This window comes from Hibiscus syriacus, unplaced genomic scaffold (genome assembly GCF_006381635.1).
Source record: "Hibiscus syriacus cultivar Baekdansim isolate YM2019G1 unplaced genomic scaffold, ASM638163v2 tig00015129_pilon, whole genome shotgun sequence".
NCBI lineage: Eukaryota > Viridiplantae > Streptophyta > Magnoliopsida > Malvales > Malvaceae > Hibiscus > Hibiscus syriacus.
Window position 1 is genome coordinate 1,794 of NW_024062349.1, and position 22,546 is coordinate 24,339.

Genomic DNA, 22,546 nt, shown 5'->3' on the forward strand with positions numbered 1-22,546 from the left:
TTGGCTAAAGCTCAGGCAAACAACTATAAGCTAAAGTTTTTTTTTTATTTTCAATTATCTATTTCATATCTTCAGTATATCTTCATCTGTTTTAACAGGTGGCTCGAGGAAATTGATAGAAACAGGCCGAGCTAGTAACTGCGCAAGTAGATTGGAGAAGCTTCGTCAGCGAGATCAGTTACTTAAAACAGAGAATGAAATGCTTAAGGTTAGAACCTTGAACTTCTTTATTCTCGTTGTGTGTGAATGATTGATTTCCATCTTTTGTGGACGTAACTCCTTATGCTATCTGCAGATGGAGAATGTAAATTACAAGAAAAGGCGATGGAACTTGAAGGGGAAGTAAAGAAGTTGTCTGGCCAACAAAACCTCCAACAACGAATCATCATCATGCCAAAATTAAGGCAATTTCTAACTTTTCTTCCTCTAGTGGACTTTCTCCTCAAGTCATGCCAACTATGATCTGTCATTTCTTTTTTTTTCATTATGTTTGAATGATGCAATAGGAGGAAAATAACATGCTAAAGATTCAAACGAAGAGCTTGGTTCCAAGCTGCGGCGGACAGAGGTTGTCCTTTCGCGTGTAAGGGACGAGCTTGCTCAATATCGTGCTTCGATTGGGAAAAGCCCTTGCGTTAACTTTGATGAGGAGCAACGTTTGAATAACAAACTGGGTTAGTCCCTAGAGATATCCTTCTATAGTGGGCTTAGCACGGTGTTCTGGTTCGTCTAATCGTCTTTGAACCGGTTACAGGAATCTGATGAAGACCGAGTGCAACTAGCACATAAGTTGCTGGGATTGTGTGCAAGTGTTTTAAAGGCTGCTGGTATAACAATGCCTACTTCTGATGTATGCCCTGCGGCTGCTGAAGAGGCACTTGAGCAACTCCAGAATAAAGTCATCTCACTTGAAAGAGAATTGCAAAGTTTAACACTTAAGGTAATTAACTGACACTTGCAATTGTGTAATTATCTTGCATGCCGTATGCCTGAACTCGGGATGATTGTCAGATACGAATATGTTTACATGCTTTAGAGAAAGTAAAGAACTCGGACGTCGTGAAGAAACTGATAAATTAACAAATTTGTTTTGCAGAATAAGATTTATGGAAAGGAACAGATTGACGGAACTAATACCCCAAACACCACCAGCAAGTGCAAGAACAGATGAAAACTGTCATATCCGATAAGGGTACTCCAAGCTCCATTTCTTTCTACGTTATCGATAGCAAAAATCGACTTCTAATTACATGTTATACATTATGACTTATCTTTTTGTCTTTTGACACAAACCTCGACAACATGATTGTATATCTAATGAAATGAGCAATGCTTTTGTGAAAAACCCACGTTTAATGAAGCTCTAATTCCGTGCTCTAGTTCAATCAGTTCATAAAATTACTTTTACGAGGTACATGGTCTGCATATTCGTTTGGGCTGGATATAACAGGTTCATTTTATGAACTGTATAAGTTATACACAAACTTTTTCTTTTCTTTGGAAATGAAGATAATGAGTTACAAAGACTGAACAACATTACATAACAGCACTTCAAAGAGGCAAAGGCATCAAGTGAAACAGAGAACATAAGTACTTCACTTCGAAAGGGTTGTACTGATAAAATGCTAGATTCTGGGTTGACATTGGAGAAAAACCTGTATTTTTGGTCCCACACTTGCAATAAAATGATAGTCTCTTCTGTGTATTCTCCCGAAAGTTTCAAAGGGTAAACTTCGATGAATGTTGATGATCACCCTTCTATTGCACGATTATAATCACATTGCATATATTATCTCTCCGCTACTATCGATGTCGAGTTCAGGATCACTGTCTAGGTCCTCCATATCGTCTCGATGTCCAGACTACTGGTCAAATACTGATTGAGACTATTTGTATTGGCTGCGGGGATAGTGGCTTCGGAAATGATCTGCATGATCTCGTCAACACTTTGCATCGGTTGATCAGGTTCTTTGAACTGGTTGTTCATCGTGTTCTCATCCATGAGATCTGCTGGTAGGTTCTTTAGAAACCACTCGTGGTTACGTATTTCAGGAATGGATATCCTCTGTTGCAATAAAAAATCAAATCAAAGTTCCTACAATTAGAATTTAGGAACCAAGGAACAAAGAAGAAATGAGGTTAAAACTTATATGAATTTCAGGCAACTTGAACTTGAAAATAAAATGCAAGAATATTAACTCAGGTTTCAACAAAGAGAGAACTAACTTTTGCAGGGTCAGCCACAAAAATCCTCGAGATCAGATGACGGCACTCGGGTGATATGAACATAGTCTGGGATTGAGTACTGACATTTAAAATTCGCTGCAAGAACCGATTGATTACATCAGTCAACATTTAAAATAGTTGTCACTATGATTTTATGAAAAGAAGACAGCATTACATGAATTATTTTGTGGTTCTTAGGATCCTCGGGGTCTTCGAATGGATACGCACCAACCAACATAACATATAAGGTCACCCCACAAGACCAGACATCTGCAATCTGGCATATTTCGTTGGAAAAGAAATTTTAGCATATATATTACTTAGAAAGGGAAACATGTGCTAAAGTAAGACATACACAACTACTACGATGCATTGTCTTCTCACTAGTGGCCATTCTCTAAACCTGACAGAACTAGACATAGTACATGACATGTGGTAGAACAAAACCATGGAAAGCACTGGCCAAACTTAGTGTCTGGTAATTCACATTGCCTAATCCCTGAGATTTGCACACTGTTCATCTTCAACCACGATACAATAAGGCATGATGTTAGTTATTGCCCAGAAATTATAGGTACAGAATTTCGAAGCACAAGGCCAAGAAAACAACGTAGCACCAGAACAATCTAAGACAGGAGAACACGACAATTAACAGCTGACAAAAGCAGAAAATTTACAAAAGGAAAAAACGGTTCACATACTGGAAGACTAGAATAGTTCTTTCGAAAAGAAGCCTGTTAGTTAAGAATAGTGAATACAACATATGTAGATGGAACTTGCACTGCCACAAATATAAGAGTTTAAATTAGGAAAATAAGAAGCAATAGTACCTTTCCATCATATTCTTTCTTGAGTAACACTTCAGGTGCTATATACGCAGGAGTTCCAACGGTGATTTCGGTTGTGAGTGCAGCACCGAGGACTGAAAAATGTATTCCACATCAATGTAAATGTAGATGGAAAATCGGAACAATGAAGTTGCTTGCTTGAAACACCCTTGATGCTCTAATCAATACTATTTGTTACGGAACAAAACAGTAAAATTCAAGCTCTACCACAAGACAAGAAAATGGAAATAGATGTACCTTGGAGTACCCGAAGTCGCAAATCTTCAAACGAGGAGCAGGACTCCCATCAAGTAATGTGTTCTCCAATTTCAAATCTCGATGGCATACTTGCTTCAGATAGAAATTCAGCAAAAAGCTCAGCTGAGTCACAACTTGAATTCTCTTTCAGGTAAGTAAAGGACACAAAACAAAAGTTACTCACCATTGCATGACAGTAGCTGACTCCTGATATAAGCTGTTGAAAGAAGAACCGTGCCTGCAAATACACCGAGATACATAAAAGAAAATTTCGGATCACTACATGTATATATATATAAGTTAAAAATAAAGTGAAACAAAATGATTCAAATTAACTACAACATAATATTTAAGGTAAAACATATTAAATAATAAATATAATTACATAACTATAATAAAAAATAAATTTGGGGTTAAAAATCATAACAAATGATATTGTTGGTTATTTTTTTTTTAAAAGCAATCTCACATGGCTAAAAAACATAGAAGAGCATCCCAAAAGTCTAAAGAGTAAAATATGAGAACAAAAAAATCTCACATTGCTAAGAAACTAGAAGCGCGTCACAACTAACTTCTATAATAATAAGGTAATTTGACAATCAAATCATGGGACCTTTTGGTGAGCATTGAGTGAACTATTCTTTCACTTCAATCAAGCTCGAATTTTAGGCTTCAATCGAGCTTCTAATTTTTTTTTGAGTTCAAGTTTCAATATTATATTTCGAATTTGAGTTGAACTTGATAATTTTTAGCTTGTGAGTTTGAGTTGAGTTGAGCTTACTTTTAAAGTTTTCAAGTTCGAGTCGAGCTCAGCAATACTCGAGTTCGATTTGGCTCGTTTAACAAACGAAATTTGGTCTAATTTAAAAAAAAAAACAAAAATCCCGGTTTTTTCTGATTTTCAGCCGGTCCGGTTCGAATGGTTCAGTGATTCTGATCGGTTCACTAATAACGGTTCAACCAGTTTAGATTGAACCAGACCAAGAACGATTCCCGATTGAACCGGTTGAACCGACTGATCCGGTCCGATTTTCAAAACAGAGTTATGGACGATGCTTGGTCTATGAACACGCTGAAAGACAAGTTTAATAGAACATTAATGTATTACCCATCTAATTCTAGCTTCTTAAGTGATCACAATATAACTTCTTAAGGTTATGCGGTCAAAATAGAAAAAAATGAAATAAAGTTATTTTGTGTAGTTTTCCCTTTTTGTAATCCTAGTGTCCTTTGTGTTCAATAGCCCCATAAGCTTCGATTAAAGGTGGAAACTAAAAATATTTAACCTTAGGAGGGAGGAACGTAATATCTTATATTAGGAAGATGAAATTTTAAGCAAATAATAATAGTCAAGTGGGTTTACGAGAAAGATGTGTAGAGACAAACGTAAGATCTTATATTAAAAAAATAATTTTTTAAAAATTTAGGAGAGACAAAAATAAAATATCAATTAAAATTATAGAAAAATATCTAAAATATATACTAATTTAAAATTTTTAAAGGACGATTACTCACACCCGGTTTTTTGATCCATGGGGTGCGTATTTATGGTTTTAATTCTAAGATTATCTTTTTAAGTTTTTTTTTTATTATTGTTTGAGATTGTTTTTCTTATTTACAATGGAATTTAAAATAATATCTCGAAATATATGAGATGCTTTTAGGTCAGCATTATATCTTTTTTTCATTAAGTTAAAAGTGATTATAAAGTAATATTTGTTCAGTATTCTCAATCATTTGGCAATAAATGCTCAATTACTCTTGTAGTCGTTGGTGCTCAAGCACATAATCTTTAAGAACAACAACGATTCCTTAAAATATTGAGATAAGTTGATTCGTGCCAACATTATACTTTTAATTACCCTCATTCAAGGGGCATTAAGATACGTTAGTACTCAAGTTGGACTATGGTCAAAAGATAACAAATGAATATTAAAATTATACTTTTAATTCTAATAACATTATTTAAACGTAAACATTTTAGAACTTAGGGTAAAATTTATTTAGAATTTTTCTTAATTATTAATAATATATATATTATGGACATAATTATTTGAGTTCGAAGCTACTAAAAAAATTGATGGATAAAGCCCAAATCAATTGGTGGATAGGGTTCAAAGCCCACACTTCAACTCTAAAACCCTACAGATTGACTATTCCGTCTCAAAATGGTCTAAGCACGTGAAGGGTTTGGGTCAACGGATATTATTATTATTATTGAAAATAAAAATGAAAACAAGAGAAAAACAAAATTCCGAAAATACCCCTGACGGGCCACGGCAGCCCTCAATCCACAAATTTTCCACATTTGTTTTTTATGTGTTTTAAAGCTTTACTTGCATGCGACTCCAGTTTTGGAATAAGACACCCCCCTTTCCAAGTCTCTGTCTCGATATACCGGCGATAATCGCGAACCGGGGAAAACCCAGATTCGATTTTTATACATAAAAATGGTGTCGAACTCGGACCTGGTGGCCCGACTCCGAGAAATCCTATTGGAGTCGGACCTCGACACCGCCACCGCCGGCAGTGTGAGGAAACAACTCGAGGAAGATTTCGGCGTCGACTTGTCTGATAGGAAAGGTTTCGTGAGGGACCAAATCGACATTTTCCTCGAAACCTTAAATCAGGAAAATGAAAAGGAAGAACGTGCACTTGAATCTGAAAATGAAAATAACGTGCTTCAAGAAGGTGATGATGAAGAAGAAGAAGAAGAAAGCAAGGGAGAAGGAAGCCAAACAAGGCAGGTTTTGTTTTGCCCCATTTGATTATTGAGTAATTAGTAATATTGTATTAGAAATTAGGCGCTTTAATTGTTCAATTTTCGAGGGGGAACTTTCTCAAGTTCCATTCTTTTTTTAAGAATAAATTAAGCAAAAATAATATGTATTTGGGTTATCTTGTTTGTTATAATTGCATTGCAATAATCAGTTCAGTTGCATAAGGATGGATTTCTCAATTGCGATACTGAGTTCATTTATATAAGAAAAGGTTTTTCATCTAAAATGCGAGTATCTATAGTTGTTTTTGGCATCAAGTTTCTCGTATTATTGTTATGAATGGTTGGCGCCCTTTTCTTTTATGCAGGAGAGCAAGTAAAGCTGATAAACAAGTGAAGAAAAGAGGTGGTGGCTTTCAGACAGTGTGTAGTCTTTCTCCTCAGCTTCAAAAGGTAGTAGGAGAGTCTAAATTGGCCAGAACTGAGGTATGGGTCATATATGCATACTCGTTAATCGATGTAGTTTTCCTAGATAGTTTTGTCAGAATATTTGAATTCTTATTTTCTCCTTTACTGTGCTTCTAGGTAGTGAAGAAACTTTGGGTATATATCAAGGAGAAGAATTTGCAAGACCCGAATAATAAGCGAAATATTATATGCGACGAATTACTTCGTGCTATTTTTCGCGTAAATTCTATTAATATGTTCCAAATGAATAAAGCCCTGACCAAGCATATCTGGCCGTTGAGTGAAGATGATGGTATTTACTTTCGACATAGTTAATATTATCTGCTATGAGTGCTCATTTTGTCCAATTATTTTGCCTGTCAGTTATAGATTGTAGTGTGTAATGGTGATTTTGTTTTTTTAATTGGCATTAAAGGGATTGGACCCTCTATGTCTATACATTGGTTGTTGCAATCAAAGAATTATTCTATGAAATGACATTTGGACACATGCACTCACGGATCTCAAGTTCTAAATTTTCTTCATTTATTAAATATATAAGTACTGTGAGGAAAACTATCATTCTCTATCTGACTCCGTTATTGTAGCTGATGATCTTAATGATAACCTTTGGTGAGAGAACTTTCTAGTTGGAGGTATAACTTGTAAGGAACTATCTTTTCGGGTTTAGATGAAAACATGTTATTTATGCATGTTCCTTTTATAATTTTGCTAGTTTTAGCTGAAGATGATTACAATGGTGAAGTTATACTTTCCATGAAATATGAGGCCCCTAGCACATAAGCCTTTAACCTATCTCCAAAAGTTGTTCAGGTGATGATAAAATTGAAACTGATATAAATCTTTAATTCCATGCAAATAGTCATGTAAATATATAACACCTGGTGCTGAAAGATGAAGGAAATTTCAATAATGGGATTATCTATTGATAGCAATTTCTATGCTCATTATTATTTTTTGTTTTCGTAGGTAATTTTCGTTCTATTGGATGTGATATGTAATATTTCCAAGGTGCAAACTAATCTATTTCTTTCCAGCCTTGGATTACCTTAGGATGTTTAAATTTTTCTGCAATTTCAACTTCAACTTCTTCAAAAAGGCTTCCGCATTGAACTTCAGTTTTATATCACTAATGGTATATTATAAGTTTCTTATGTCTTTCTTCTGAAGGCATTGCCCTGAACTTGCATAATTTATGTGATCGTTTAAATATTAATGCTGTGCCAACAATTTAAATCCAGAAAATTCAAATCATGAGATGAAATGTGAAGGCGGTGATGATTCAATATCCATAAATGCTGAAAGTGCAAAGGAAGAGGAGAAAGAAGAGGAAAAGGAAGATGATGATGATCCTGTTTCCATAAATGCTGAAAGTTCAAAAGAAGAAGAGAAAGAAGAGGAAAAGGAAGGGGAGCAAGAGGAGGAGGAGGAAGAAGAGGCAGAGCACGAGGGTAATGCACATAGAAGCAAGAACAAAAGGTTTATTTTCTTTTTTGACTATAACTTTTGCTGGTGTTTGCTTATACTCTCCTCTATGTAAGTTCATTATCAAGTTTATATGTATGCTCAATGTAATCCTATATATAAGTATCGGTAGTACATGTTCCTTGTCATACTAGATTATCAACTGTCAGATAGAGAGATTAGTACTTAATGCAACTATACTGTTAGTTTCTGTTATATGTTTATGTATTTGTTTAGGTTTGTAACATTTTATCAAGGTGTGTAGTTGCAAGGATCCCTAGATTTGTGGTTTAGTTGTCCTTGTTTGTAGTATCCTGGTTCCATTAGATAAATGAAAATAGATGGTTTCTGAAATTGTTGCATTTGAGTAATCTACTGGAGGGAAATATTTCTTAAGCTACTTGATGCTAATGTAAATTTCTAACAAATTATTGTAGCTCGTCTAAGTGGATAAAGATATCAAGAGAAGGGGAGGTGGGTTTAGTAAGTTATGTAGTCTTTCCCCACAGCTTCAGGAATTTATTGGAGAATCTGAGCTGGCCAGAACTGAGGTTTAGATATTTTCATTTGGACATGTTAATCTTGTGAACCTTTTCTAATCAAAATCTTATGTTAGTTACCTGTTAATGCCTTTTCTTCCTTGCTTTTTCTTTCTTTTACTTGTAGGTTGTCAAGAAATTGTGGGCTTATATCCGAGAGAAGAATTTGCAAGATCCGAAGGACAAGAGAAATGTAACATGTGATGAATCATTGCATGCTCTTTTTGGCGTAAATTCTATCAACATGTTTCAGATGAACAAGGCTCTTTCCAAACACATATGGCCGTTAAATGAGGAAGATGGTATCATCTTAAGCATGACTTCCCCTGATACTTGACTGGATTGTGATATAAATGTTATTCAATCTTTATTTTCTCCTCACATACCAGTTTGTTTGGCAAAGCTAAACATGACTCTTCTTGCGTTTAAATCTTTGTTAGCACATGAACTTGGAATAACTTTTTATTCTATCCATTGCTATAGGTCTTTAAACAAGGTGGCCCCTTTCAAATTATTTTGTATAATTGCAAAGTTAGCAAGTTTGTCCCCTTCAAATGATTTTCTCTAACTGCGAAGTTGGTAAAGCTTTCTTTTAGAATGGGTCCCTCGACTCTTCTGTTTATATTATACCTATGTTTGAAGGGGAACTATTACATCTTGAAGGGCTTGTATTTGTTGTCTAAGGAACATTACCCAAATACTTTTTCTTTATTGAACTTTCAGAACTGTAATATTTGTTTTGCTGATTTGTTCATATGATCCATTACCATTTGAATTGCACTGCCCTTGGTTTTGCTTCTGTTGATTATCCACAAAGTTGGTCTTCACTGCTTGAATAAATTGTTTTTCCCTTGATGTGACAGCTCAATCTGACTTTGCAAAAATGGAAACAAAATCTAAACAAGCAATGGAGAAGGGTGAGTGAATTTTCAAGTCTATTAGTTATGAGGGTCCTGCATGATTTTGGCCAATAATTTTTTATTTCCTTGATGTGGCAGCTCAAGCTGACTCCGCCAAAACGGAAAGAAAATCTAAAATAGCAAGGGAGAGGGGTGAGTAAATTTTCAAGTCTATTAGTTATGAGGGTCCTGCATGATTTTCGCTGCCCACGCGAAGCAATGAATGATAGAACTTGGTTTAATGGATGATGGATTTGAGCTGTTTTGTCTATAACAATTTTTTTATATATATTTATATCAGGTTCATCTGAGCCAAAACAGAAAGAAAAGAGGCAGAAGAAAGGAACATCTGGTTTTCTTGCTCCTCTTCCACTTTCAGATGCTCTTGTGAAATTTTTTGCTACAGGTGAAAATGCACTAAGTCGTGCTGATGTTGTGAAGAGAATATGGGACTACATTAAAAAGAATGATCTTCAGGTTTGCTTGTTGTCTTCTATCGTTGGTTATACATGGTTTTGATTTTTGGTGAAGAAGCTTGGATGATAAAATCTCCATTTTATGCAATACTATGTTACTTGGACACGGTATAGCTAGAATTTCCCAGTTTTTGCATATATTTGAAGGATCATTGTTGGTCATATCCCCATATCCATGTGTCGGACACAAATGTTGAGACATGAGTACTTCAAGAAGAATGAAGAAGTCCGATCAACATAGATGCTATGAGTATCTGAACCTCTTCCGAAAGTCGTATATGCTGGCAATTAGAAAGCTTCAGCTCACTTCTGACCCTCGCACACAAACATATTATATGCTCAATCTATATTCGTAGTTGCAGTGCTTCATATTATATGCTTTGGAGAAATTTATCTGCATTGTTCAAATCTATTTTCAAATCTCTAGCATGAATTCTTTATTATCTTATTCATGATTATTTTTGTGTTTCAAAAGGATCCATCTGATAAGAGAAAGATTTTATGCGACTGTAAGCTCAAAGAACTTTTCGAGGTGGACTCCTTCAATGGCTTTTCCATGACAAAGCTTCTGACCACTCATTTCATCAAGCTGGAACAGTGAGTTGTTTCTTCCGTGTACATAACATAAACATAAACCTATGAGCTAAAAGTGGGCAATTTTGCTTGGCAAATGAAACCAGCAACATCTTTTGAGAAGAAGTTTAAAGCTTTCTGCTTTTGGCCCTCATATGCATGCTAAGTGCTTAACATACGTATCGCTCGTAGTTCACTTACATTTGTGATGTAAAACTAAATGAGTTTTATCCGCATTATGCGATGTTTTAAAATCAACTTGATATTGTTATCATATAGACCGATAATACCATCTTTCAAAATGCACCAATGGTTAGAAAGCTGTACATTGAAAAGATTCGAATTGTCAAATTTAGGCATGTGGATTAATTTTTTAATTGAGCATAATATAGGGACAAACTATAATTTGATAAGCGGATTAAATTATTTAAACAATGATTTTTTTGAATTTTTTTATAATTTTTATATAAATAATTCATTTAAGAATTGTGAAATATTCAAAATTTCAAACCAACAAAAAAAATTAACCGGTAAAATTCATTTATCTACCTATATCAAAGTTTGTAATTGAGATTTAAATCAAAAGGTATTTTCATTCATCGTTAATTATATTTAATGTCATCGGAAGCAAAATGGAGGTAATATTTGCTTTGGCCCCTGAAAAAAAAGGGTTTCCCTTTAGCTCCTTAGGAATGATGAAATTATAATTTAGTTCATTGGTAAAATTACACTTTATTTCCCTAAAATTTAAACTTTAATTTTAGGCCCATAATAAAAAAAACCTAGCTTTATCTTAGATAGAAGACTGTTACAAATTTAAATGTGTTCAAACGTATAATGTCTAAAAGTTGTAACAACAACGATGTTAATCAATAAATAATAATTATAATCTTTTAATCTCTTTTATTAAAGGGAAAAGGTTACAATTTTATTCTTCTTTGAAAAAATAAAATTTTTAATTTGGACGTTTCTAGAAATTTACAATTCGGCCACGTGCGTAATCCAAGAAAGTGGGAGTTAGTTAAAGTGGTGGCAAATCCCAAACCTTAAAAGAAACGGTCAAACTCCAAAAGCAACGGTTAACGTGTAAGAAAATCTCATCTCTCTCCTTGGCCGCCAAATGTGGATTCAAAGCAAACAGTTACCAAAGTTACAGTTAACTAAACTTTAGGAGAGAAAAATACAGAACAAATCTTAAAGTTCCCAAAACACACATTGACAGGGGGAAACACAAAACAGATCACGGACTTCTTCTTCTTCTTCTTTTATTTTTGTTGGGTTTTTTTTAAAGAGTAAATTTTTAACAAATATGGCACAAGCCCAAGCTGAGGAAAAGCCTAAAGAAGAACCACCCCACGACAGGTTTCAAATGAAAGATCATCAAGCCATTTCCATGGCTCCTGCAAAACCAACAATCGGTTGTAAATGTAATACTCCCATTTCCATGGCCGCTGCGAAACAGACGATCGGTTGTGGTAGTGGTACTAGTGGCAGTAACAACAACGGCAATGGTGTAACGTTCAAATTCAATGCACACGCACCGGAGTTCGTGCCGAAATCGCATAACCAAATGCCCATCTCGGGTTATTATTACCCTTTTTTCCATTACCTCGGTGGTGGCGCCACCGCCGCCTCTGAGTGGTTCTTCCTTGGTGACCAAGAACCTTCTACTTTTTTGAACTCTAACCCCAGTCTCTCTATCCCTAATTGTTCTTCCAAGACTGTTCTCATGATGATCTCCGCCAAAAGATCATCAAACAGGTAATCTTTTATGGGTTTTTTTTCAGCTCTTTTTGCTTGCTTTATCATTGTGATCATCAACTGTTTGATATATTTCCTTTTAACAATGAATGGTGTGAAAATAGTGTGATTTGTTTCTGATTGTGTGATGAAACAGGTGGAATACCAGTTCAGTGACATGAGTCTGATCGCAAACGAATCGTTGTCGAAGCAAATAAGTAAAGATCCCGAAGGTTATGGTATGGAAACTTGTGTTCTTGTTAAAATTTTCAATATCAAGATAGTTTTTTCACTGATGGCCAATGAGACCTTATTAGAGTTAGCAAGGTTGAGGCTTTCGAATTAGTTTTGGACTTTCGATCGAATCGAATTAGTTGTTGAGTTAATTATATTGTTCGGTGCTTAAACGGTTTTTCACTGATAAGTATTGCCTTTGCTTTAGTGCCTATACCTTTTATTGCTTCAACAAAGAAAATCAAGTCCCTCATCACCAACCACCAGTTGCTGGCCCAAGCACTTTGCTCCTCCTTAAAGCTTGTAAGTTCTTTGGTTCCATTGCTCTTGTTCAATTACGATAAGTAAAATTCGGGTTTTTTTAAGTGATGATCTTTGTTCTTTTGATGTGTTTTACTAACATGCTTGGAAAGGTTGTGAGTGATGATGGCAAGAAGGTTCGTCGTAAGCACCCATTCACCGAAAAAGAACGAGAACAAGTGCAGGTTGGATAGTGGATTTAAGATTTTGCCTTTTTTTATATGGTGCAAGTTGCAATCTACTTTTTCCTTTGTTTTGCAGTCTCGTACTGTTGTTGTAGAGAATTTGCCTGAAGATCACTCTCATCAGAACCTTGACAAAATCTTTAATGTTGTTGGGAGGTTTGGTTTTCGTCACATTCGGTTTCAGTTTCTGGTTTGTTGTTGGATATCTAGAATGGTTCTTTTGCAGCTCATACTATTAATGTTTTGATACAGTGTGAAGAACATCAGAATATGTCATCCCCAGGAATCCAATTCTTCTCGTTCTAAGAACGACTATTTTATGTCTAACAAGGTATGGATGTCGGAATCGAACCTGTTTTCTCAGTTAATCGTAGAGATTATTACACAATTGCCCCATGATTCCTTTCTTCTGCTGTTGTTCATTAAGCTACATGCACTTGTGGAATACGATTCGACAAAGTTTGCTGAGAAGGCGGTATGTTGACGTAGTTTTTCTTCTTGAACTTCTTGTTGTGATCTAATCGTTTTAGTTCTTTTTTGCAATGCCATTCAAAGCTTACCACTCCGATGCAGGTTGAGAGGCTAAACGATGAAAGGAATTGGCGAAAGGGGCTTCGAGTAAGGCTGCTGCTTAGACTCTCGGTATGTTGTGTATGTCTTTCACAATTTACATCTGATCTGTTTGAATGCTCTGTGCTTAATAGAAACCATTCACAACATCTGTTTTGGTACAAAATGCACAGCCTAAATCCGTTCTGAAAACTCGAAAATCAGAATTCGATGGCATATTAGACGACGATGATTCACCCCATGCTGAACACTCCGAAGGTTCTTCTCCACCAAATGCTGAATCATTTGAGACCAATGTAAGCAACAATGTTGATTAACCATGTTCATTATATGGCTACTTTGCGTTACGAGCTGACTGAAAAAATTCCTCATCCGTTAGGCTGAAAACAGTGCATTGGGATTGAAGAAGGGATGGTCTAAATCACGCGGGAAACTTCGGGGGTGCGCCCAAAACCACACCGGACGTGGCCTGCTTTCCGGATCTCCTCAACCTAGCAATGCAGTCCAATGCGAAGCATCGATGAAACAGATGTTGAAGGGCCCGAGAATGCCGGATGGAACCAGGGGTTTCACCATGGGACGAGGCAAGCCGTTGAGCTCACCATTGGAGTGATGATGAATTTCCACAATTTTTCCATGTCTGCTATCTGATATTAACAAAATACTCTGAAAATAGCTCTGCATTTTTCCTGAAAGCAGCACGAAATGATCAAGTAGCTATGCATGGTATCTGGCCTATGTATAGTTTAGTACTGCTTCATAGCTATTTGATGGTCATCTCCTTCGGGCACACCAATTTTTCTGGGTTTCTGTTGAGTATATTGCTCTGGATTCATCAGCTTTCGGCTTTGAATTCTGTAATGTATCCGAATAATCCAATCGAATCGATACATCCGTTTCTTTTCTCTCATTGTCAAAATCTGTTAACCACCTCTATTCTACACAATACACATACCTTAAGCAGAGAATTGAAACAGGCAAAGACTCTTTGAAGAAACTACTAATTAGCGTTGTCTTGTGGTGCAAGGCAGCTAAGTCCAGGCATTTTTGGGTAAATTTGTGTAAAAAGCCCCTGAAACTTTCCTCTCAAATCTAATTATCGAACTCCCTTTGATTCATCCATATCGAAGTATTTTCTTTAAAATCCGAATGATGGAGAGATCGAGAAGTAAAAAATGTAAATATATCTCTATTTATGATGATTAACAGTGGAATTGCATACTAAATTAAGATAGTATTAGAGCTTTGATTAGAGTTATTGATTTTAAAGGGACGATGGAGATTAACCATTCATGCCCTTAAGTGACCCTACGTTGACGTCAGATGTAGCGGGTGAACTTTTAAATTTCATTTTAATTTTAATTAGCTCTCGGTGTTTATTAAAATTGTCAATTTGGTTCCTATTCTTTTTTAAGCAATTTTGTTCACGACATTTTATTTTAAAGTAAAAAGACCCCAATTGATTAAATAATCATTTCGATCCTCATTCTTTCTTTCCAGAGCATTATGGCCCTCGATGTTTTACTTTAAAATAAAAATCTCTTATTTTGGAGTGTTAATCGTTTTTCAATTAACGGTTGTCATTCACATCGTGACCTTTTTGCTCCAAAATGAAACGTTGGAGCAAAATACTAAAAAAAAGGGTCAAATTGAATTTTAATCATAAAAATAAAACGATTAAAAACCAATTATGTTAAAGGCCAAAATAAAAGGAAAAAAATAACCATTGATTGTTCTAATAGAATGAAGTACTAAATCCTTTAAATAATATCAGGAGTTCGAACTTTGACATTTACGACTGAAGCAAACTAGATTTGGAGGGTCGCTCTTATGAGAGCTCATACAAAATCCAATTTGAATTAGACAATCAATAGATCGATTAAAAAAAGAATAGACATAGTCCGATAAAAGAATACAATTATAAGAGCAATGTATTAAAAAACATAGGTAAGCTACATATTTAATCATATATTCGTTATATTTTGTTTTGATCATTTAATTATTTTTTCAAAACTATACCTAATACTCCCTTCGTCCCATTAAACTTGTCTCTTTTAATTTTTAAAATCGTCTCATTTAAAATATCATATTAAATTTTTTTAACAAACAACAACATTTATATTTCTTTTTAACAAACCAATCGTAATATTGCATTTAATGGAGTTAATATTGAGGGGGATAATATGTAGCCATTCTAGGTTATATTATCCAAATATACCCCATTTAAGAATAATTTATCATTCTAACACCTATTACAAATTATTTTTTCAACCCATCTCATTTAAAATTCATATAATTTTATTTTATATTTTTATTAATATTTTTCTTTTTCTTTCGTTTCAGCTCAACTTAAAGGATTTTGATTTTCTGTGTTACATAAGCGGAATGTGTGCTTTCTGCATAAAGAGTTTTCTACTTATGTGGCACAAAAAACATGTTAACTTAAAAAATAATTTGAAATGCATGTTAAAATGATAAATTATTTTTAAATAATATATATTTGGATAAAATAGCCAACATTCTACTCTTTATAAACACATTGTAGATCGATTATTTTAGAATGATGGTTTTTAGGATAAAATTGTCATTCTAGAAAACCAATCTAAAAGATAAATTTAGTTGATATTAATGCTGATAAAATATTAAAATATACATCAGTTTAATAAATCTATTATTTTGTTCTGTTAATTGATTTAAGTTGAAAATAAAAATAAAAATTCGAGGGCCAAAAGAGATAGAAAAGGCCAAGGGCTAAAATGACCTTTTGAACAAATTCAAGGGTAAAAAATGTCATTAGGTCTAAAATGAATATAAAAAGTACGAAAATGAGAATATAAGTATAGTACAAGGATTAAATTAACTATTGAGCCTAAAAGAAAACCAGAGAGGAGCAGACAAATGGTAACCCAAACTCCAAAGAGACAGGGAGCCCCCATTTTTTATATTTGAAAAAAAGAAAAGAAAAGAAAATTAAACGGAAAGAAGCGGGATTAGGGTTTTGCAGAGAAGAAGTCTCTGGAGAGAGAGAGAGAGAGAGTTAGGTAAATATCTGTATATCTTATATATATAAACATAAAATCTGTATCAGCAACAAAGAGGAAAGTAAAAGAAACGAAAGGAAAAGGCTGAAGAGAGAGAGAGAGAGAGAGAGAGAGAGAGAGAGAGAGATCATGAATGTGGTGAAGAGGCAACGATGTTATTTGGATATAAGCATAGGTGACGAGCTTGAAGGAAGGATAATAGTGGAACTGTTCAATGATGTAGTGCCCAAAACTGCCGAGAATTTCAGGGCTCTTTGCACTGGTGAAAAGGGCATTGGCCCTAACACCGGCGTGCCTCTTCACTACAAGGTCTTTCTCTCTCTATTTATTTTTGTTGTTGTTTTAATTTGAGTTGTTTGCATATCTGGGTTTATGTTGGCTTTTCTTTTCTGGGTTCGTGTTCTTGGAATGAAAGCTTACTGGTTCTTTTCACTCTTTGAATTTGTTTCTCTGTAGTATTGGTAGATGGAAATCTTGGAGATCTTTGAATATATGGATGCATGTTGAGTATTGGTGTCAACTTTGATATTGATTCTTTAATTTGTTAATTGATCATTTGAATTGGAATATTTGAAATAGTTGGGTTTAGGGCACTCTTGAATCATTAAGATAGTATTTGTTTTGATTTCTTTTTTCAGAAAAGATGTTTCATTGCTTAATTATAATCTCTCTTCATTTGGATGGCAACTTCAGTTTTGTTCTGTTTGAATGATACTTTTATTTTTTATTATTATTATTTCAGGGAGTTCGTTTCCATCGAGTTATCAAAGGATTTATGCTACAAGGTGGCGATATATCTGCTGGTGATGGTACCGGAGGAGAGTCAATTTATGGTTTGAAATTCGAAGATGAAAATTTTGAATTGAAACATGAAAGGAAAGGAATGTTATCTATGGCAAACTCTGGTCCTAACACAAACGGGTCTCAGTTCTTCATCACTACAACTCGCACTTCTCATTTAGACGGTAAACATGTTTTATTTGGTAAGGTGGTCAAAGGAATGGGAGTAGTTCGTTCAATTGAGCATGTATCAACCGGTGAAGCTGATTGCCCCACTGTCCACGTCACAATCACTGGTTGTGGAGAAATCCCAGAGGGGGCCGATGATGGGATATCCAATTTTTTCAACGATGGTGATTCTTATGCTGATTGGCCAGCTGACCTTGATGAGAGTCCTAACGAGCTCTCTTGGTGGATGACTGCTGTAGATTCTACTAAGGCTTTCGGAAATGAACATTATAAGGTAATTGGTTTATACATGTTTATTAGCAATGTAATTGGTTTTTTGTCACACGGGATTGTGTTTTCATACAACCCTCTTGCGATTGGATATCTGAATGGTGCTCCTAATTGCCATTTGTTTTAGTTTCTCCTTTGAGGTCTCATTTGTGCTTAATTAATGTGCTTAACAGAAACAAGACTATAAGATGGCTCTCAGAAAGTACAGGAAGGCTCTACGCTATTTAGATATCTGCTGGGAAAAAGAGGGGATTGATGAAGGTAACAACATTTCTTTGCTCTAGAGTGTATCGTCTTTCTCTTATAAATGAAGTTGTAAGATTCTGGATTCACCTTGGTTGTTTTGCATATACTGTTTCGTGGCTTTGCAGAGAAGAGTTCAAGTTTGAGAAAGACAAAATCCCAGATATTCACAAATAGTTCTGTAAGCATCATTTGTCACTCTTTGACTGCCTATCAATTTTTTAGCAGTTTAAAGTTCAAATATTTATCAACCTTGGCTGCACTATTATTGTTTTGTTATCCTAGAGCTCTGATTAAACATGGACTATTATTGTTTTATGTCTTCTCGGTCGACTTTTTATTTGTACTGAACTTAGTTATCTTGCATTTCCCCCCCTTATACTTGATGGGTTATGTGGCTTTAGGCCTGTAAACTAAAACTAGGGGATCTGAAAGGAGCACTATTGGACACCGAATTTGCAATGCGTGATGAAGAAAACAATGTGAAAGCGCTGTTCCGTCAAGGTCAGGTTAGTATTCCTAGGTGTAATGAGTTTAATCTCTTTGATGCGGACGGCTTTAGCTTTTGGTCTAAGCTAATCATCTCTCCTGGAAAAGTTGTTGACCATGAACCTTGCACAGAAGTTACTGTTACATCTTGTTCAGTTATCTTCTTGATGTTGCACTTTCTGTCAATTCACGCGCACATTCTTGTCCTAACGATTGCAATAATCATCTTCCAGGCACACATGGCACTTAATGATGTTGATGCGGCTGCTGAAAGCTTCAAGAAAGCTTTGCAATTGGAGCCAAATGATGGTTAGTAATGAACTTGGCTACGATTAACTTAATAGGATTATTCTTCTTGACACCAAGGCAGTGTATATTGTCAAACAATGTGAACTTGTTGAGACCTTTTTGATAACATTTTGCTATGCATTCGATTCAGGTGGGATAAAGAAAGAGCTTGTTACTGCTACGAAAAAGGTTGGTAGACCAAATTGAATACATAGTTCCTTTAGGCACCAAACATATGTAAACAAATGTATTTATGGAGCTAAACTTGGTGAGCACAGATCAACGATCGACGCAATGAGGAGAGAAGAAGATACCGCAAGATGTTCCAACCAAACCCAACTGGTATGTCAAGTGTGCTATGCTTTTGGCTTTGCTTGTATTCATTTTTTTTCTTATCGCTGCTCGACATATGAATGATGTACTTGCATACGGGAACATTCAATGCAGGTGCAGACGAGCAATAGTGTTTTGAGAGCTTTGATGATCTTTTGCAGTTGCATATAGTTAGTTTCATCTGGTTTAGGCTTTCTTCATCAGGATCTCTTATGTTTCGGAGAAAACACTAGGGTTCGGTTCGGGTATTCAGCTTCTGCTTTCCGGTGCAACTGTTCGATAAAACTGATTAGAAACGAATACATATTGTGTTAGTTCGTTTAGGAAACGATGAAATCCTTGAAAATAGAACTTGTCATGTTGTTTTTATCAGGTTTCAGTGGAAGGAGAGAAAACATTTCTAAGCAGAATTCAACTGTGCAAATATGAGGCTTGAACCAATTGTTGTTAGACTAAAGATTTGATAATTTTTAAAAGATAATTTTTTACTGTTGATTTTGGATGTTAAAGTCTTTGGTTGCTTTGCTTTGTTAGTATCATGTTTCGGGATTTAAATCTACACTCTTTTCGTGATAAATCGAGTAATTATGTTAGGTACTGGATTAAGTTGAAATATAGATTATTTATTTATTTATAATTTATATAAATATAAAAATACTCTAAATGTAATTATAATATGATAAAGATGACAGTGAAATTAACCAAAAATCCAACCACCAGTGACACCCCTAGTTCTTCCATTTGTGGATATACGAAAAATACCCAGACGAAGAAACGGTATCGAAACAAAAGAGAAAGGCCTGGAAATAGAAACCGAAAGGGAAAGAGAAAAGGAAAACGATGAGTTTGTTTGGAGGAGATAGCTGGGAAAGAGAAGCACAATATCGAAAGCGAAGAATCGGTGAAGTTGTTTTAGAGGGGATCGACGTTGATGGCTATTCTTGCAAGAAGCTGTCTTCCGGCAAATACGCTTGTCTTGTCTGCCGTCACAACCCCATCTTTGATACTCCTCTCATGCTCTCTGTAAGCTTCACTTTTATTCACTCTGAATTCTTTTGTCATACTAAAAAACCTCATAAATTTAAAACCCAAATTGATGGTGTTTTAGTTATATTGGGGTAGGTTTACTATTTGAACTGATTAGAAGGCATTTTCTTGCTTACTTTCATGGTTTGAACTTTGAACTAATGGTCATAGTTAGACTCAAATGCTTATCCGGTTAAGCCCAATTTCTAATATCGATATGTTTCGGATTATGTTATTTTTCTTGGTTTTTAATATCGAAATTGAGGATGGGCTTTGTTTTGGAAAAAGGGAAAGTGTACTTGTAGTTCTGGATTGAACCCGGAACTGGACTCGATTGAAGTAAGTCCCTTTTGTCACTTCATCTTTGGTCGATTCGACGGATATCGGATATGGATACTTTAGTGAACATGAAACATGAATCCCCGGATAAGTTGGGTGTACTTTTCTACACTTTTTGTACCATTATAAGCTTACGAATTGGGGGAGGAGATGTTATAGTCAGGATGGGGATCTTGAACCTTGAATTCCCGACACAGAGCGTTAATCGCTTGCTCTTTCAGCTTGTCGGCTCTTTTTCTATATTGTAGGATAGCCATTTGACAAGGGAGTTTTTACATATTTCTATTTCCCTTCCTAGCTTGAATTAGTGGCTTTCTTTTGCATGAATTATGAAGATGGATTTAAACTCTCTTTTTTCCCCCTTCTTTTCTCTTGGATTTTGAGTGGAAGGGAGGGGGAGGCTGTGTTGAAGGCAGCTAACTTCGTAAATTTTAAGGTTAATTTACTTAATTCGAGCTTTAGTTGAGACTTGAGAGTTTTTAATTATTATGTTTTTTCTTGTTTACTGTCTGCTTATAAGATAATTAACTTGTTTTCTTGATTGTTGAATCGGTTTCGCAGATGCATTGCAAAGGATCGCGTCATTTGGCTGCCAAGTCCAAGGCAGAGGAAAAGGAACTCACGAGACGAGATGAAATAAACCAGAGACTAGCTTTGCAAGGCTTACCTACTACATGCTCTGTTAACTCTTCCAGTGCCACCAAGAAAAATGCTCAATCAGCTACCAAACCGTTGATCCAAATCTCAGAAGGCTGCTTCTGAGATATTTGGTAATGAAAGACTCGAGCACGATTCAAGAAATGAAAACCGTGACATGGTGCTGAGGCAGAACGATATTAAAATCATGACACCGGATTTCTTTCAGAATCACTCTTATCCGGAGAATGAAACGTCGGACAAGTTAATACAGCAGCATCTGGATTTCTGGGAACGTAGAGAGAGAGAACTTAAGTTCACATCCGCTGGTTGAATAGGCTACTGCCATGGTAAATGGCACAAAGACAAAAACGTGAGCTTCTTTTCCCCTAAATATATCTTGCTTCAACATCTTATAGCCCATTATTTCAGCATAATTAGTCTTTTTCATATAATTTGCTTGCAGGTTGAATTTGACTCGGATGAATAAGATCCGAACACCACATTTTGATTGAAGATTCACCGGGAACCCATTGGTAAACTGTTTCTTAGAGGTAAGAAAGTTTCTTTGTAAGTTTTGTGTGTAATTGATTAGGTACCAGTTCTTAATGATGTGTCCTAAGGACCACGGCTCAATGAGCTGTCTGGTTTCAGCTTTCCAACAGCTGTTCCATTAGCCCCAACAAAAGTAGAAATTTCCATGAAAAATACCCCCCACAACCACCCTCATCCCGAGTTTGGTGATTCATTGAGTCAAGAGATGTTCTTTGAGGAAGATGAAATCAACTTGGATGTTTCCGTATTCCCGCAGGACGAAAGTCGATGAAGTGCCCTCAGGCTCATGTTCACCTAGTTGGAGATCGAAGCATCCAATCCCGTTTCATCTTTCTTGAAGAAAAAAAAACGTTTTTCAGCTGGATCCATTACCAAATATAAGTAGACAAAGTCATTATCTATCAACCCTAAACCTGTGGTTTAACACTCCATTATATTGTTTTAATGTTTCCAAAGTTGAAAACAAGAAATGTATAACCAAAAAATGAAAATGTTTTGCATCTAAGATATGCTTCATTTGTACTAACTTGTGCAAAAAGAAAACTCAGACTTAACTCGGGTTAATGCAGACAATCATAAGAGGTTGTATAAAATTTACTTTCATCCTACATTTCTAACAAATAAATCGAATAAAGTTATGTAACATTTCCATTAATGTATTAATGTATCAGGTAATGTTATATTTTGAAAATTATATTCTTATAATTAATATTTGTCGTAATCTTATCTGACTCGATAGAATTAACATTTACTTTCGTCACACAAAAGAAAACGAAAGTGATGCATGATTTACGTGTGCATTACGTAGGAGATGTATACCTATAATAGATGCGTGGGCAGCCCGAAGATACATCTGGCCTTGCTTAAGGGATCTAGTGT

General features: G+C 35.3%; 3 protein-coding genes and 2 pseudogenes across 3 annotated transcripts; 4 read left to right on the top strand and 1 right to left on the bottom strand.

Annotated features, from left to right (window-relative positions):
• Window positions 1–1,760: 1,760 nt before the first annotated feature.
• Window positions 1,761–4,423, bottom strand: LOC120207674 (annotated as a pseudogene).
• Window positions 4,424–5,676: 1,253 nt separating this feature from the next.
• Window positions 5,677–10,572, top strand: LOC120207681 (neurofilament medium polypeptide-like). Its single transcript, XM_039207109.1, has 11 exons — window positions 5,677–6,054; window positions 6,399–6,516; window positions 6,616–6,790; window positions 7,740–7,977; window positions 8,200–8,219; window positions 8,410–8,513; window positions 8,629–8,803; window positions 9,365–9,418; window positions 9,500–9,553; window positions 9,702–9,877; window positions 10,352–10,572. Exons 1-11 carry the CDS (start codon window positions 5,762–5,764, stop codon window positions 10,475–10,477), a joined length of 1,533 nt encoding a protein of 510 aa, XP_039063040.1. The 5' UTR covers window positions 5,677–5,761; the 3' UTR covers window positions 10,478–10,572.
• A 1,186-nt stretch (window positions 10,573–11,758) lies between these two features.
• Window positions 11,759–14,378, top strand: LOC120207682 (la-related protein 6C-like). The gene is made up of 10 exons (XM_039207111.1): window positions 11,759–12,210; window positions 12,364–12,428; window positions 12,572–12,726; window positions 12,837–12,908; window positions 12,985–13,064; window positions 13,161–13,239; window positions 13,336–13,383; window positions 13,482–13,550; window positions 13,652–13,774; window positions 13,858–14,378. Exons 1-10 carry the CDS (start codon window positions 11,759–11,761, stop codon window positions 14,089–14,091), a joined length of 1,377 nt encoding a protein of 458 aa, XP_039063042.1. The 3' UTR covers window positions 14,092–14,378.
• Window positions 14,379–16,364: 1,986 nt separating this feature from the next.
• LOC120207675 (peptidyl-prolyl cis-trans isomerase CYP40-like) lies at window positions 16,365–19,587 on the top strand. The gene is made up of 9 exons (XM_039207103.1): window positions 16,365–16,828; window positions 17,262–17,762; window positions 17,932–18,019; window positions 18,130–18,182; window positions 18,406–18,510; window positions 18,724–18,799; window positions 18,930–18,967; window positions 19,057–19,120; window positions 19,226–19,587. Exons 1-9 carry the CDS (start codon window positions 16,649–16,651, stop codon window positions 19,240–19,242), a joined length of 1,122 nt encoding a protein of 373 aa, XP_039063034.1. The 5' UTR covers window positions 16,365–16,648; the 3' UTR covers window positions 19,243–19,587.
• A 286-nt stretch (window positions 19,588–19,873) lies between these two features.
• Window positions 19,874–21,623, top strand: LOC120207683 (annotated as a pseudogene).
• The last annotated feature ends 923 nt before the right edge of the window (window positions 21,624–22,546 follow it).